Source organism: Tupaia chinensis, unplaced genomic scaffold, assembly GCF_000334495.1.
Source record: "Tupaia chinensis unplaced genomic scaffold, TupChi_1.0 Scaffold140061_1, whole genome shotgun sequence".
Taxonomy (NCBI): Eukaryota; Metazoa; Chordata; class Mammalia; order Scandentia; family Tupaiidae; genus Tupaia; species Tupaia belangeri.
The window spans coordinates 176,958-188,551 of NW_006199940.1; the positions used below are offsets into that span (position 1 = coordinate 176,958).

The 11,594-nt window shown below is 57.0% G+C and overlaps 1 protein-coding gene across 1 annotated transcript in view; it reads left to right on the forward strand.

Moving 5' to 3' along the window:
- Window positions 1–6: 6 nt before the first annotated feature.
- Window positions 7–11,594, forward strand: part of HSF1 (heat shock transcription factor 1) — a 14,119-nt gene continuing 2,531 nt past the window's right edge. The window contains exons 1-5 of the mRNA XM_014593261.1: window positions 7–135; window positions 10,249–10,357; window positions 10,471–10,607; window positions 10,696–10,820; window positions 11,475–11,550. Coding sequence (XP_014448747.1) covers window positions 19–135; window positions 10,249–10,357; window positions 10,471–10,607; window positions 10,696–10,820; window positions 11,475–11,550 — 564 coding nt within the window. The 5' untranslated portion in view covers window positions 7–18. The remainder of the gene's footprint in view (window positions 136–10,248; window positions 10,358–10,470; window positions 10,608–10,695; window positions 10,821–11,474; window positions 11,551–11,594) is intronic.

Consider the following 11,594-nt stretch of genomic DNA (forward strand, 5'->3'; position numbering starts at 1 on the left):
GCCGCCGCCTCGCCCGAGATGGACCTGCCCGTGGGCCCCGGCGCGGCAGGGCCCAGCAACGTCCCGGCCTTCCTGACCAAGCTGTGGACCCTCGTGAGCGACCCGGACACCGACGCGCTCATCTGCTGGAGCCCGGTGAGCGGCCGCGCGGCGGGCGGGCCAGGGTCGCGGGCCAGACTTGACCGACCTGAGGCCTGGGCGGGGGCGGAGCGGCCCCGGCCTGGAGCGGAAGTGCGCGTGCCCTTCATCGGAGCGGCCCGGCGAGGAGCAGGCCCGGCCGAGACGCAGGGCGTTGCTGTGCAGGGAAGGAAGGGCCGGCCGAGGAGAAGGCGCCTTTGTGAAGTCAAGTGGTTTCACTGCCCGGGGGGCGTCTTCTGCCGCCGCAGGCCAGTGCCTGATACACCTGCGAGGCTGGGCAGCCTCGGTTTGCAGAAGTCACTGAGCGCCGGTGGGGCTGGGGTCAGAGCGTGCTGTCCACATCCTGGCTGTGACGTTGCGTCCGGTCGGGCTGGCAGTTGGTGGCCTTGAGAACAGGCCTCACGGGTCTTCTGAGCCTCAGGAGGGACCATGACAGGGCGGTGCCACCACACACGTGTGCCCCCGCCAGCGAGCTGTCCAGGAGGCCCCCAGCCTGCAGGCTGCCGAGTCTCCCGGCCGGCCGGCGTGGAGAAAAGGCAGGACTGCGGTGGGCCCCGCTCGGGCAGTATTCTCCCCGCTCCCAGCTGTTCGTGAAGTTGTTTTGTCTGAAGAGCGTTTGAGATGAAGGGCCTAGGAGGCAGTCCTGCTCCTGTTCGAAACGGCTTCCCCGCAGCCCTGCCCCACCCCCGGTTCCCCGGACCTCGGCGGGAGGCTGGCTCCCAGTCCTCTCCCACCGCCATCGTCCCCCTCAGCTGTCCCCGCCTAGGGCAGGCCTGGGGAGCTTCCAGAGTGCTGCGAGCTGAGCTTAACCCTGCTGGGGTGGCCATTCTGCTCCAAGTCTGCAGGCGTGTGGGCGCAGCGAGTTCTGGACAGGGCTTTTGAGCGGGAACGGCGGCTCTGGTCAAGACTGTGGCCACGCCTGATCTCTGGAGGGTCAGGACCAGAGTTTGGCGCTACCTGATGAGCGCTTTAGTGAGTGATGCACCCAGCCCAGTCCAGCTCTCAGAGGCCTCAGAAGGCTCAGTCCCCGGTACCCTTCATGCCCTGTTCCCACTGCCCTGACTCAGGGAGGGAGAGTCAGAGGCCCCGGGTCAGCCCCGCAGGTCTGAGGGACCCTGTCGGCCAGCCTGCCTCAGGGACTGTGTAGCTGTGCTCCTGGAGAAGACCTGCGCTGGCCATGACGTCAGGGTGTCCACGGGACCCTGGGGAGGGTCTCCGGTTATGGGCCTTCAGCAGCATTTGCAGTGCCTGGTCCCAGAGGTGTGCCTGGATGGGGTCCCGGGTACCTTCTTCCTTTCTTAATTACTGTGTATTTTTCCTTTTTTTTTTTTCTTTGAGAGGTTTTTGCTACAGGGCACATACACTGCACAGAAAGAGACAGAAAGTGAGAAAGTACCCCCCCAGGGGGAATGGCCACACCACAAGTTCTTCTCCATTCTCTTCTCTGCATCCTGGGCACACGTACGCGCGCGCACACACACGTGCCCGGCGTCAGTTCAAGCCACTGGGTCCAGGACTTGAACCGCGGCTGACTACATGGGAGTCCCATGACGTAGCCATTTCGCCATCTGCTGGTCCTATTATTGTTACTTTTTAATTTGCTATAGGGCATTTGTGCTCACCAGAGCAAGAAACAGAGAGAAACAGAAAGCAAGCCACCAGGTCCAGGACTCGAACCACAGTCAGACATGTGGGAGGCCAGTGCCCTAACCCCCACACCTCCTGCCGGCCCACTTTTGTTTTGTCTTTTTATTTCTGACAAGTGAACACATTTCAGTCAACAGATGTTTAGAAAATTTAACTTATTTGTGAATGCCTGGCCGGACAGACCCAGGTCCCACCCCAGGAGCCTCCAGCAGGGGGACCTGAGGACAGACCAGGTCTGTGGGAGGCAGATGCAGGGCCACTTGCTGGGTGCAGGCGAGGATGAAGCCAGGACCCGTGTGCAGGCTCCAGGCCTCTCTGGCCTCGGCCTGGCTCTGGCCCATGGTGCAGTCCTGTCTGGGAGCAGGGATGACACTGGGTGCCTTGGCCCCAGGACAAGAAGCTGGAGGTCCCAGGCCGCCGTGTGCCGGCAGTCAGACAGGGGCCTGCGGTGAGGGGCGGCACCCTGAAGAGATCACGGGGCAGAGCCCTCGCCCTGACGCCTCTGGAGCGGACAGGCCCTGGCAGGCCCGCCAACCTCGCCCTCCATACCTGGCAGCGAACTGCAACACTACAGGCCGCCATTCCCCCACCCCACCCGCAAGGCCCACTGGCCTGAGTGGAAGCAAAAGCGCTTATGAGAAAGGTGAGAACAGGCAGCTGGGCCTATACCCAGCACAGGACTGACTGGGCCCAAGGCGGATTGTCGTGCTGAGGCCCTGCTGTGGCACTATCTCTCCCTGTCTCTGTCTCTTGTTTATAAAGAGAAATGAACTACTTTTTTAAAGATTTATTTATGTATTTTATTTTATTTGTTATTGTCATTTATTTTTTAAATTTGACCAGAGAGAGGCAGAAGAAGAAAAAGGGAAAATGAGAAAGCAAGCCGTCAGGTCCAGGATTTGAACCATAGTTGGCCATGTGGAAATCCAGCACCCACACCCCAGCCACCATGCCACCTGCGAGCCCCAAGAAATTAATCTTTCTTTTTAGAGAGACATTTTTGCTATTTTTGTCCCATTTTTTTAAAAGTTCATTTTTTGGTGACCAGCAGATGGCATAACGGTTACGTCCTTGAACTCCCACAAAGTCGACCACAGTTCAAGTCCTGGACCCTCCTTGGGGTTCTAGGCATGCGTGCACACCTGCTGGGGTGTCTCTCAAGCTGCAGCCATGAACTTGAACTGCATAGTCATGTAGGCTCCACCCCTGACCCCATGCCACCAGCAGGCCTCTTCTTGCTTGCTCGATTATTTATTTGCTTGTGTATTTACTAAGAGAGATTTTTGCTATCGGGCGCATGCATTCACTGGAGAAAAAGACAGAAAGCAAGAAACCAGCCCCGGTGGTGCAGGACGGCCACAGTCCCTTTTCCAGCCTCTCAGCATGCATGCATCAGAGCCCCGTGTGAGTTTTAAGCTGCAGGGTCTGCTGGACATGTGCGGCGGGCTCTGGCCTTGAAGAGCGCACCCAGAGCTGCCCGGCATCGTGTGTGCACCGAGATCCTGGGTCGCTCGAGGGCCCGTGCTGAGGGACACAGGCCGCAGCCGCACCTCAGCACCCTCTCCCAGCCTTGCTGTGTCCAGGAACAGGCTTCCTTGTACCCCAGAGAGGCCGCAGCCTCTGCCTGTGGTCAGCATAAGGGGCCTTGAGCCCGGGAGGCAGAGAGAGGACACCTGGGGGTCTCTGATCACGCCCCCCCCCCACAGACCCCCCGAGGCTCATGGCCCATAAGCTAGAACTTGCCAGCATGTTCAGCTTGGACCCAGCCTGCAGCCATCAAAACCGGCCCACAGCACCCCGGCGTGGGCACTGCGGGCAGTCCAGCGCTGCCCCAGTGTGTGTGGCGCACGTGCAGGAGGGAGCCAACCCCGACCAGGGCCCTAGCTACTGGAGCCTATGAAGTGGAGCCTGAGAGGGAAGGCACCCCGCAGCCTGGTTGCTCGTGGACACTTGCAGAGCTGGGCCAGGGCCACCTTCGTGGCAGAGAAGGACTGGTGAACAGCGCGCCCGGAGGGGAGGCCACAGCACCTGGACCACCGAAATCCCAGACAAGTGGGACCTCGCAGGCCACCCACACGGGCGCTGCCAGTTCGCAGCCAGAGACCTCCCTGAGTGCGCTGAGCGCGGAGTGCCCAGGACCCAGGGCCGGCTGGAGGTGGGGTGAGCCGTGTGCCAAGACTCTGTTGGGTCCTGTCCGTCCTCTCTCTCTCTCTCTGAGCATTTCCCAGTTAACTTTTTCATTGCCAGAGGGCACCTATGCTCACCAGAGAGAAGAGGCCATGAGAGACAACACCCCCTGGTGGGGCACAGTCACACTGCAGTCCCTTCTACTCTGGTCAGGGTTTGAGCACACATGAACCCAGAATGTTGTGTTTTTGGTTTGTGTGTGTGTGTGTCTGTGTGTTTTGTTTTGTTTTGTTTTGTTTTGTTTTGTTTTGTTTTGTTTTGTTTTGGAGAGGTTTTTGCTATAGGGCATGTGCACTCACCAGAAAAACAGAGAGACAGAAAGCGAGAAATCACCCCTGAGGGGGGCTGGCCACACCGTAGTCCCTCCTCCTCCATTCTCCTCTAGGGATCTTGGGCACGCATGCACATGCACCCGGCATGAGTTTAAGCCACCGTGTCTGGGATTTGATCGACTACATGGGATTCCAGCGACATCACCATCAAACTAACTGCTGGTCCCCCTGAAGACTTAGATTTAGACAGAAAATATAAATCTGTCAGTTCAAGAAGTTCGGACCAAAAAAGATAAGCTGCAGCCGGCCCCGTAGCCTAGTGGTTAAGAGAGCTGCGAGCCACGTGGCCGAAGGTGGTCTGAATCCCGGCTCTAATAACTTACGAACAACACATTGGGCCAGCCAGTGGCATGGTGGCTAAGGCAGCAGGAACCACCTGGCTAGCTGTGCAGTGTGAGTCCCAGACCTGGCATGTATATGTGTGTGCCCAACATCCTGAAAAAGGGAGAGATGGAGGCAACAGGAGTGCTCCCGGCGGACACGCGTGCACGGCCATCCCCCCAGGGGTGCTTTCTCACTTGACCTCTCTCTGACGAGTACACGCTCCTTTATAGCAGCAACTGAAATTTGACAAAGAAAACAGAGTCTTGCTGGAGATAGCCTTCTTGACGAGCGTCTTGCTTTTAGTCCAGCATTTTTAAGAGATTTTTGCAGGGCTGGCAGGAGGTATGGTGGTTAAGGACACTGAACTCCTACACGGTAGCCTGCGGTTTGGATCCCGGATCTGGCAGCTTGTTTTCTCGCTTTCTCTCTGTCCCTCTCTGGTCAAATTTAAATAAATAAATACAATTAAGTTCAATACGCTAATTCTAAAAAAACAGATTTTTGCTATCAGTGGAGAGACAGAGACTGCAGGCCAGGGTCTCTCTGCACTTCGTTGTTGTTCTGGGGCATGCACTTGACAGAGGGGACGCGAGGAAACACCTGGGGACGGCCGCCCAGCAGTCCGTTCTGCTCCATGCTCCCCTTGGGGTTCTGGTCACATGCATGTCCAGTGTGTCCTTGAAGGTGTCGGGCTCAGGATGCAAGCTGCGGCTTTGGTCACGTGGGGTCAGCCGCCCTAGCTTCCCGCCACCTGCTGTCCCCCTTCTTTTTTCTTTTTAGAGAGTCAGGGTGTGTGTGTGTGTGTGTGTGTGTGTGTGTGTGTGTGTGTTTTATTTTTTCTATAGTGTGCATGCGCTCACCAGAGACAGAGAAAGCAAAAGTCCTCAATCCCTTCACCTTCATTCTCTCAGGATTTGGGGCGCGCACGCTCACGCCCGATGTGAGGTTTAAGCCACTGGGTCCAGGACTCAGTCGAATACATGGGAGTCCAGTGACATAATCATTTCACCATCTGCCCCCTGCTGCACTTTCAACCTGTCACACCACTGCCTTCTGGGCTGGTTTCTCATCGGAGACCACGCAGCCCAGAAGGCGGCCAGCCGCAGTCCCTTCTCCACTCTCCTCTCAGGGCCTGGGGCACGCACACACGCCCGGCACGAGGGCTCTTTTTCTGGATCAGCCTGTCCTCCAAGGTCCTCCTTTGCCTTTGCAGTTTGATTTTGAAGTGTCCGAGTGTGAGTCTTCTTGAGTTGATTCTACTGAGAGTTTAACTTTCTAGGTTTTTAATCAGTTTGGCAGGTTTTTGGACTTTTCTCTGCATGCTTTCTCTGTCCTTTCTCCTGAGATTCCTGTGAGGCGTGGCCGTGCCTTCGGCGGTCCCCACAGGTGCCCACGGCCCCGCGCTGTTCCCTGCCGCGGCCCGCACGGTGCTCTCAGTGACCTCCTCCTAAGTGCTGCTTCCCCTCTTTCACCTGCTCACGTCTTTTCTTGAGCCCCTCTGGTGAATTTTAAATCAAGGTATTGTGCCTTTCAACTCCAGAATTTTTAAAGGATTATTTTATTTAACTTTATTTATTTGTGAATGAACGAGAGAGAGGGGACCTGAGAAAGCAAGCCGCCAGGTCCAGGACTCGAACTGCACTCGGCCATGTGGGAGTCCAGCACCCTTCACCGCCATGCCACCTGCGGCCCCATCAACTCCAGAATTTGCCGTGTGCCTTACCATGTTTATTTTTCCACGGGCAGTCCGTTTGGTGAGGTACTCCCTCCCGTTAGTTCCTGGAGTGCGTTTGAGATAGCCGGCTTAGAGTTCTGTCTAGGAAGCCGAATGCCTGGGCCGCTCAGGAACACTTCCTAGTGGTTGTCTTTTTCCTGTGTGTGAAATGTTTTTTCCTGTCTCCATTTTTTTCGTTTAAAGAAATATTTAATGTAAAACTAAATTAAAATTAGGGGCTACCAGGTGGTATATTGCTTAAACCATTGGACTCCCACGTAACTGACTATGGGTCAAGACGCAGACCCGGTAGCTTGAAACTCACTGGACGCGTGTGTGTGTGCCCAAAATCCCTACAGGAGAATGGGGAAGGGGTTGTGGCGTGGCCACCCCAGGAGGACTGATTTCTCGCTTTCTGTCTGTACTGCAAGCACATGCATACATGCTATGGCAAAAATCCTTTAAAATTTTTAACTTAGGAACTAATAGTTGGTGTAATGGCTATGTCACTAGACTCCCATGTAGTCGACTGTGGTTCAAGTCCTGGAGCCAGTGGCTTAAACTCACACTTGGCACATATGTGCGCGTGCCCAAGATCCCGAGAAGAGAATGGAGGAGAAGGGATTGTGGCGTGGCCATCCCCCCTGGGAGGTGATTTCTCGCTTTCTGTCTTTCTCTTTCTGGTGAGAGCACATGCCCTATTTCAAAAACCTCACCCACCAAAAATTTTTAACTTAAACATTTTTTACAAATTTATTTATTTATTTAATTCTACTTGTTGTTCTTGTTATTATTTTTTAATTTGACCAGAGAGAGAGAGAAGGAAAGCGAGAAAGCAAGCTGCCAGATCCAGGACTCGAACCGTAGTCAGCCATGTGGGAGTCCAGCACCTTAACTACCACACCATCTGCTGGCCCCTGATTTAACATTTTAAATTTGATTTTAATTAGTGTCACTGGCAACTTTGGAGATCAGAGTTGCCCCTCCCACCCAGCGTCTGTCTCTCTTTTGCTGTCGCTGTTTGGTGACTTGCTGCTTGTCATCTCTGTGTTGTCCAGCTAACCTCATCAGGTGGGAATGGGCATAAATTCTTTTTTTTTTTAAAGAATTATTTTATTTTATTTATTATCACTATTGTTTAATTTGACCAGACAGAGAGAAAGGGAAAGTAGGAAAGCAAGTCTCCAGGTCCGGGACTCAACCCATGGTGGGCCCTGTGGGAGTCAGCGCCTTCACCACCACGCCACCTGCCAGCCCCCAGAAACTCTCTTAAAAGCCTGGAGCCAGGGAGTCTCCCCGTCTCTCTGGAGGACTGCATGTTGGCTCACCTTCCACGCTCGGCCAGGCGGCTGACAGCCTCCCCACCTTCCCACCCTGCTCACGCAGAGCCTGGAGGGTTGGCTGACGCACGAGCTTTGGGCTTTTCCTTCCTGAGCAGCGCTCTAGATTCCCAGGATGGTGCAGTGCTGCAAAGATCCTTCCGTCCTCGGCCTTTTCTTCTCAGGTGTCTAGTTAGTCTGTAGCAGGGGTCCCCCCAATCCTGGGCCGTGACGGGCCGCCGGGGCAGGCAGCAGTGCTGGATCGCGGGGCGCTGACCTTATGGCACTGTGACTGCTTCATCAGACTGCAGTGTGGTGGATGGGTGTGCCTGGGCCATCCCAGGACCAGCCGCCATCCCCCGGGGGAGGGACTGTCTTCTAGAGGGGTGTCCACCGTGAGGCACAGCCACACTGTTAAAGCTGCCCCTAGATGTTTCAGCCAGTGTTCCGAAGGAAAAGGCTTTTTTTGAGAGAGATTTTTGACAGAGGGCGTGTGCATTTACCAGAGACAGATAAAATCCCCCCGGGGGGTGCCCACGCTGCAGTCCCCTCTCCTGGGATCTTGAGCACGCTGTGCACATGTGCCCAGCATGAGTTTGAAGTGCCAGGTCCAGAACGCAAACTACAGTCAGCCACATGGGAGTCCAGGGCCCCAACCACTGTGCCGCATGCTGCCCCCAAGGGAAAGGCCTTTCGTAACTGGGCAAGCTCAAGTCAGATCACAGACTTGCGAGTGGAGTCCCACGGGAACTGCTCAGCAGGTCAGCACTGGCAGTTCTTGGGGAGGAGCCTGGAAACCCGCAGCCCCACCTGCCCGGTAGCTGCCAGGGTTCTGCTTCCCTCTGTGGTCACACTGCAGCCCTCAAGGCCACCACAGGTGAAGTGGCAATAACACAAGTTAAAATGCTACAAAGCCGGACCAGCAGTTGGAATGATGGCTATGTCGCTGGACTCCCATGTAATCAGCCGTGGTTTGAGTCCCAGACCCGGTGGTTTAAACTCACGCCGGGCACGTGCGTGTGTGTGCCCAAGATCCCAAGAGGAGAATGGGTTCTTGAAAAGGGATTATAGTGTGGATGTCCTCCCGGGGGTGATTTCTCACTTTCTGTCTCTCTCTGTCTTTCTGGCAAACACATGTACAAAAACCCCTCCCCCAAAAAAAAATTGCTATAAAGCAGGCCAGCCAGTGGCATGGTGGTTGAGGCAGCTGGACCCCATGTGTCCAACTGTGTGGTTAAAGTCCTGGACCCAGCAGCTTGAGAAACATGCTGGGCACATGTGTGCATGCCCATAATCCTGTGCGGGATCACAGCATGGCTGTCCCCCAGGGGTGCTTTCTCACGCCCTCGCTCTCTGTCTCTGGTGAGCACACACACCGTATAGCCAGTGAGCTTGTTCCGAAGCTCACTGTTCCTGGCTTCATCCGCCTTTCTTGAGTTAAACACAACCTGCAGTGCTGTAGCTCTGGTTAACCTGCAGAGTCTGAAAAAGGTGGTTCTCGAGACCAGCAGGTGGTGGAATGGCTATGTCACTGGGCTCCCACGTAGTCGACCGTGGTTCACGTCCCGGACCCGGTGGCTTAGAACTCACGCCAGGCGCATGTGCGTGTGTGCCCAAGATCCCGAAAGGAGAATAGAGGAGAAGGGACTGTGGTGTGGCCATCCCCCCTCGGTTTCTGTCTCTGTCTTTATCTATTCGGCCAGCGCGTGCACCCTATCAAAAAAACTCTTTAAAAAAAAATGGCGGGGGAACCAGCAGTTAGCATAATGGCTATGTCGCTGGACTCCCACGTAGTCGACCGCGGTTCACGTCCCGGACCCGGTGGCTTAGAACTCACGCCGGGCGCATGTGCGTGTGTGCCCAAGATCCCGAGAGAATGGAGGAGAAGGGATTGCGGTGTGACCATCCCCCCTGGGGGGTGATTTCTCGCTTTCTGTCTCTATGTCTCTCTCTGTCTGGCAAGCGCACACGCCCTAAAAAAAAAAAAATGGTGGTTCCTCCACACTCCTCCTCCTGTCTCCATTCTCACGCTTCCCATGTTTGCATTCGTGTGAATATTCATTTGTAGGGGGAGGGGTTCTCGTCCAGCACCGCAAGGGCTGTCCTGGCCCGTCTCTGTCTGTAACTGTCTGTCCCTAACTCCCTTCTCAGGACAGGGAAAGGCCTGCCCCTGCTGTCCCTGACCCTGGGCCCTCCACCCTGCAGCCCCTCTGAGCCATGTGGCAAACACACGCCACCAGGTGGCCTCTCTCGTGGTCTGGACTGAGCTCAGGAAGAGCCCGGCGAAGCGGGCATGGGCGATGTCTGATGGCCTCCAGTCTGGTGGGCCAGGAGTGCCTCCATCCTGAGTAGCTGCATCCTCCTGCAGAGTGACAGGACGAGGCAGGCTGGTCTACTCGTAGGACCTTGTGTGATGACAGCTAGAGCGTCCCAGAGCATGGCTGGGCACGCGGGGGTTTCATGGTCAGCTCGGCCTCCGGGGCCCTTGGGGAGCCCTGTCTGGTGGCCAGCTCTTCTGGCCCGACAGGGAAGGTGCTCTCCACCAGGGGACTACGGCTCTGCAGTGATGGCTCATGTCTCCTGACAGAGCGGGAACAGCTTCCACGTGTTCGACCAGGGCCAGTTCGCCAAGGCGGTACTGCCCAAGTACTTCAAGCACAGCAACATGGCCAGCTTCGTCCGGCAGCTCAACATGTGTGAGTGGGCACATCGGGGACCTGCAGTGGGCCGGCAGAACCAGGCTGGGGGGCACCCGCAGGCACCTGGCCCCCGGCCCGTAGGCAGATCTGCCCCACCTCTATTGCCATAGATGGCTTCCGGAAGGTCGTCCACATTGAGCAGGGGGGCCTGGTGAAGCCTGAGAGGGACGACACCGAGTTCCAGCACCCCTGCTTCCTGCGCGGCCAGGAACAGCTCCTGGAGAACATCAAGAGGAAAGTGACCAGCGTGAGTTGGCTCCCGGGCCCTCTGCACCCTGCCCCGACCCACCCTGCCCCACCCCAGCCCTCACTGGTCCTGCCCTGCCCTGGCGCAGGTGTCCACCCTGAAGAGTGAGGACATAAAGATCCGCCAGGACAGCGTCACGAAGCTGCTGACGGACGTGCAGCTGATGAAGGGCAAGCAGGAGTGCATGGACTCCAAGCTGCTGGCCATGAAGCAGTAGGTGGCGCTGCTGCAGGCTGGCACACCAGGCCAGGTGGCGGCCGGCGGCCTTGCTCCCTCCCTCCCGCTGTCCTCCCCTCCTCCCAGGGCCTAGTAGCAGAGAATACCCAGGGTCTCTCCAGCTCAGACTCCGGGGACCTGGCCTGGGACTGAGGTCACGCTGAGGCACAGCCGCCCCGGAGCTGGTGAAGCCAGGGCCAAGTTTATGCTAAGACAGGCAGCAGCATGGCCACACTGCCCCCGAGTAGGTGTGGTGTGGGCTCACACTCATGGCCTGGTGAGGGCCCAGCAGCCTGCAAGTTCCCGGACACCACGCTCTGCTCTGCAGCTCGGCGTGGGCCTCCTCATCCTGGAGCCGGGTCCTTTAGGCCTCAGTGGGGACAAAGGTGGCTGGGAGGGGGCCAAGACTCAAGGTCTGCCCCAGACCATGCCCATGAGGCTCCAGGAACCCCATATCCTCTCAAGCAGTCCTTGATGCACAGCAGAGCTGGTGGCAGTGGCAGCACACCCCACTGGCCTCCCAGCCTGTCCTCCCCGGGAGCCGCAGCCCCAGCCAGGCCTGTGCCTGGAGGGCCAGGGCTTCTGCCGAGCTCTTGCTTCTGGGCTCCTGCACTTCCTGGGCCAGCCCTGACCCAGCCTGGTGTGTTGCAGTGAGAACGAGGCTCTGTGGCGGGAGGTGGCCAGCTTGCGGCAGAAGCACGCCCAACAGCAGAAAGTCGTCAACAAGGTGGGGGCGGCCTACGGCGGGGCAGGGCCGGGGTGCCCCCCACT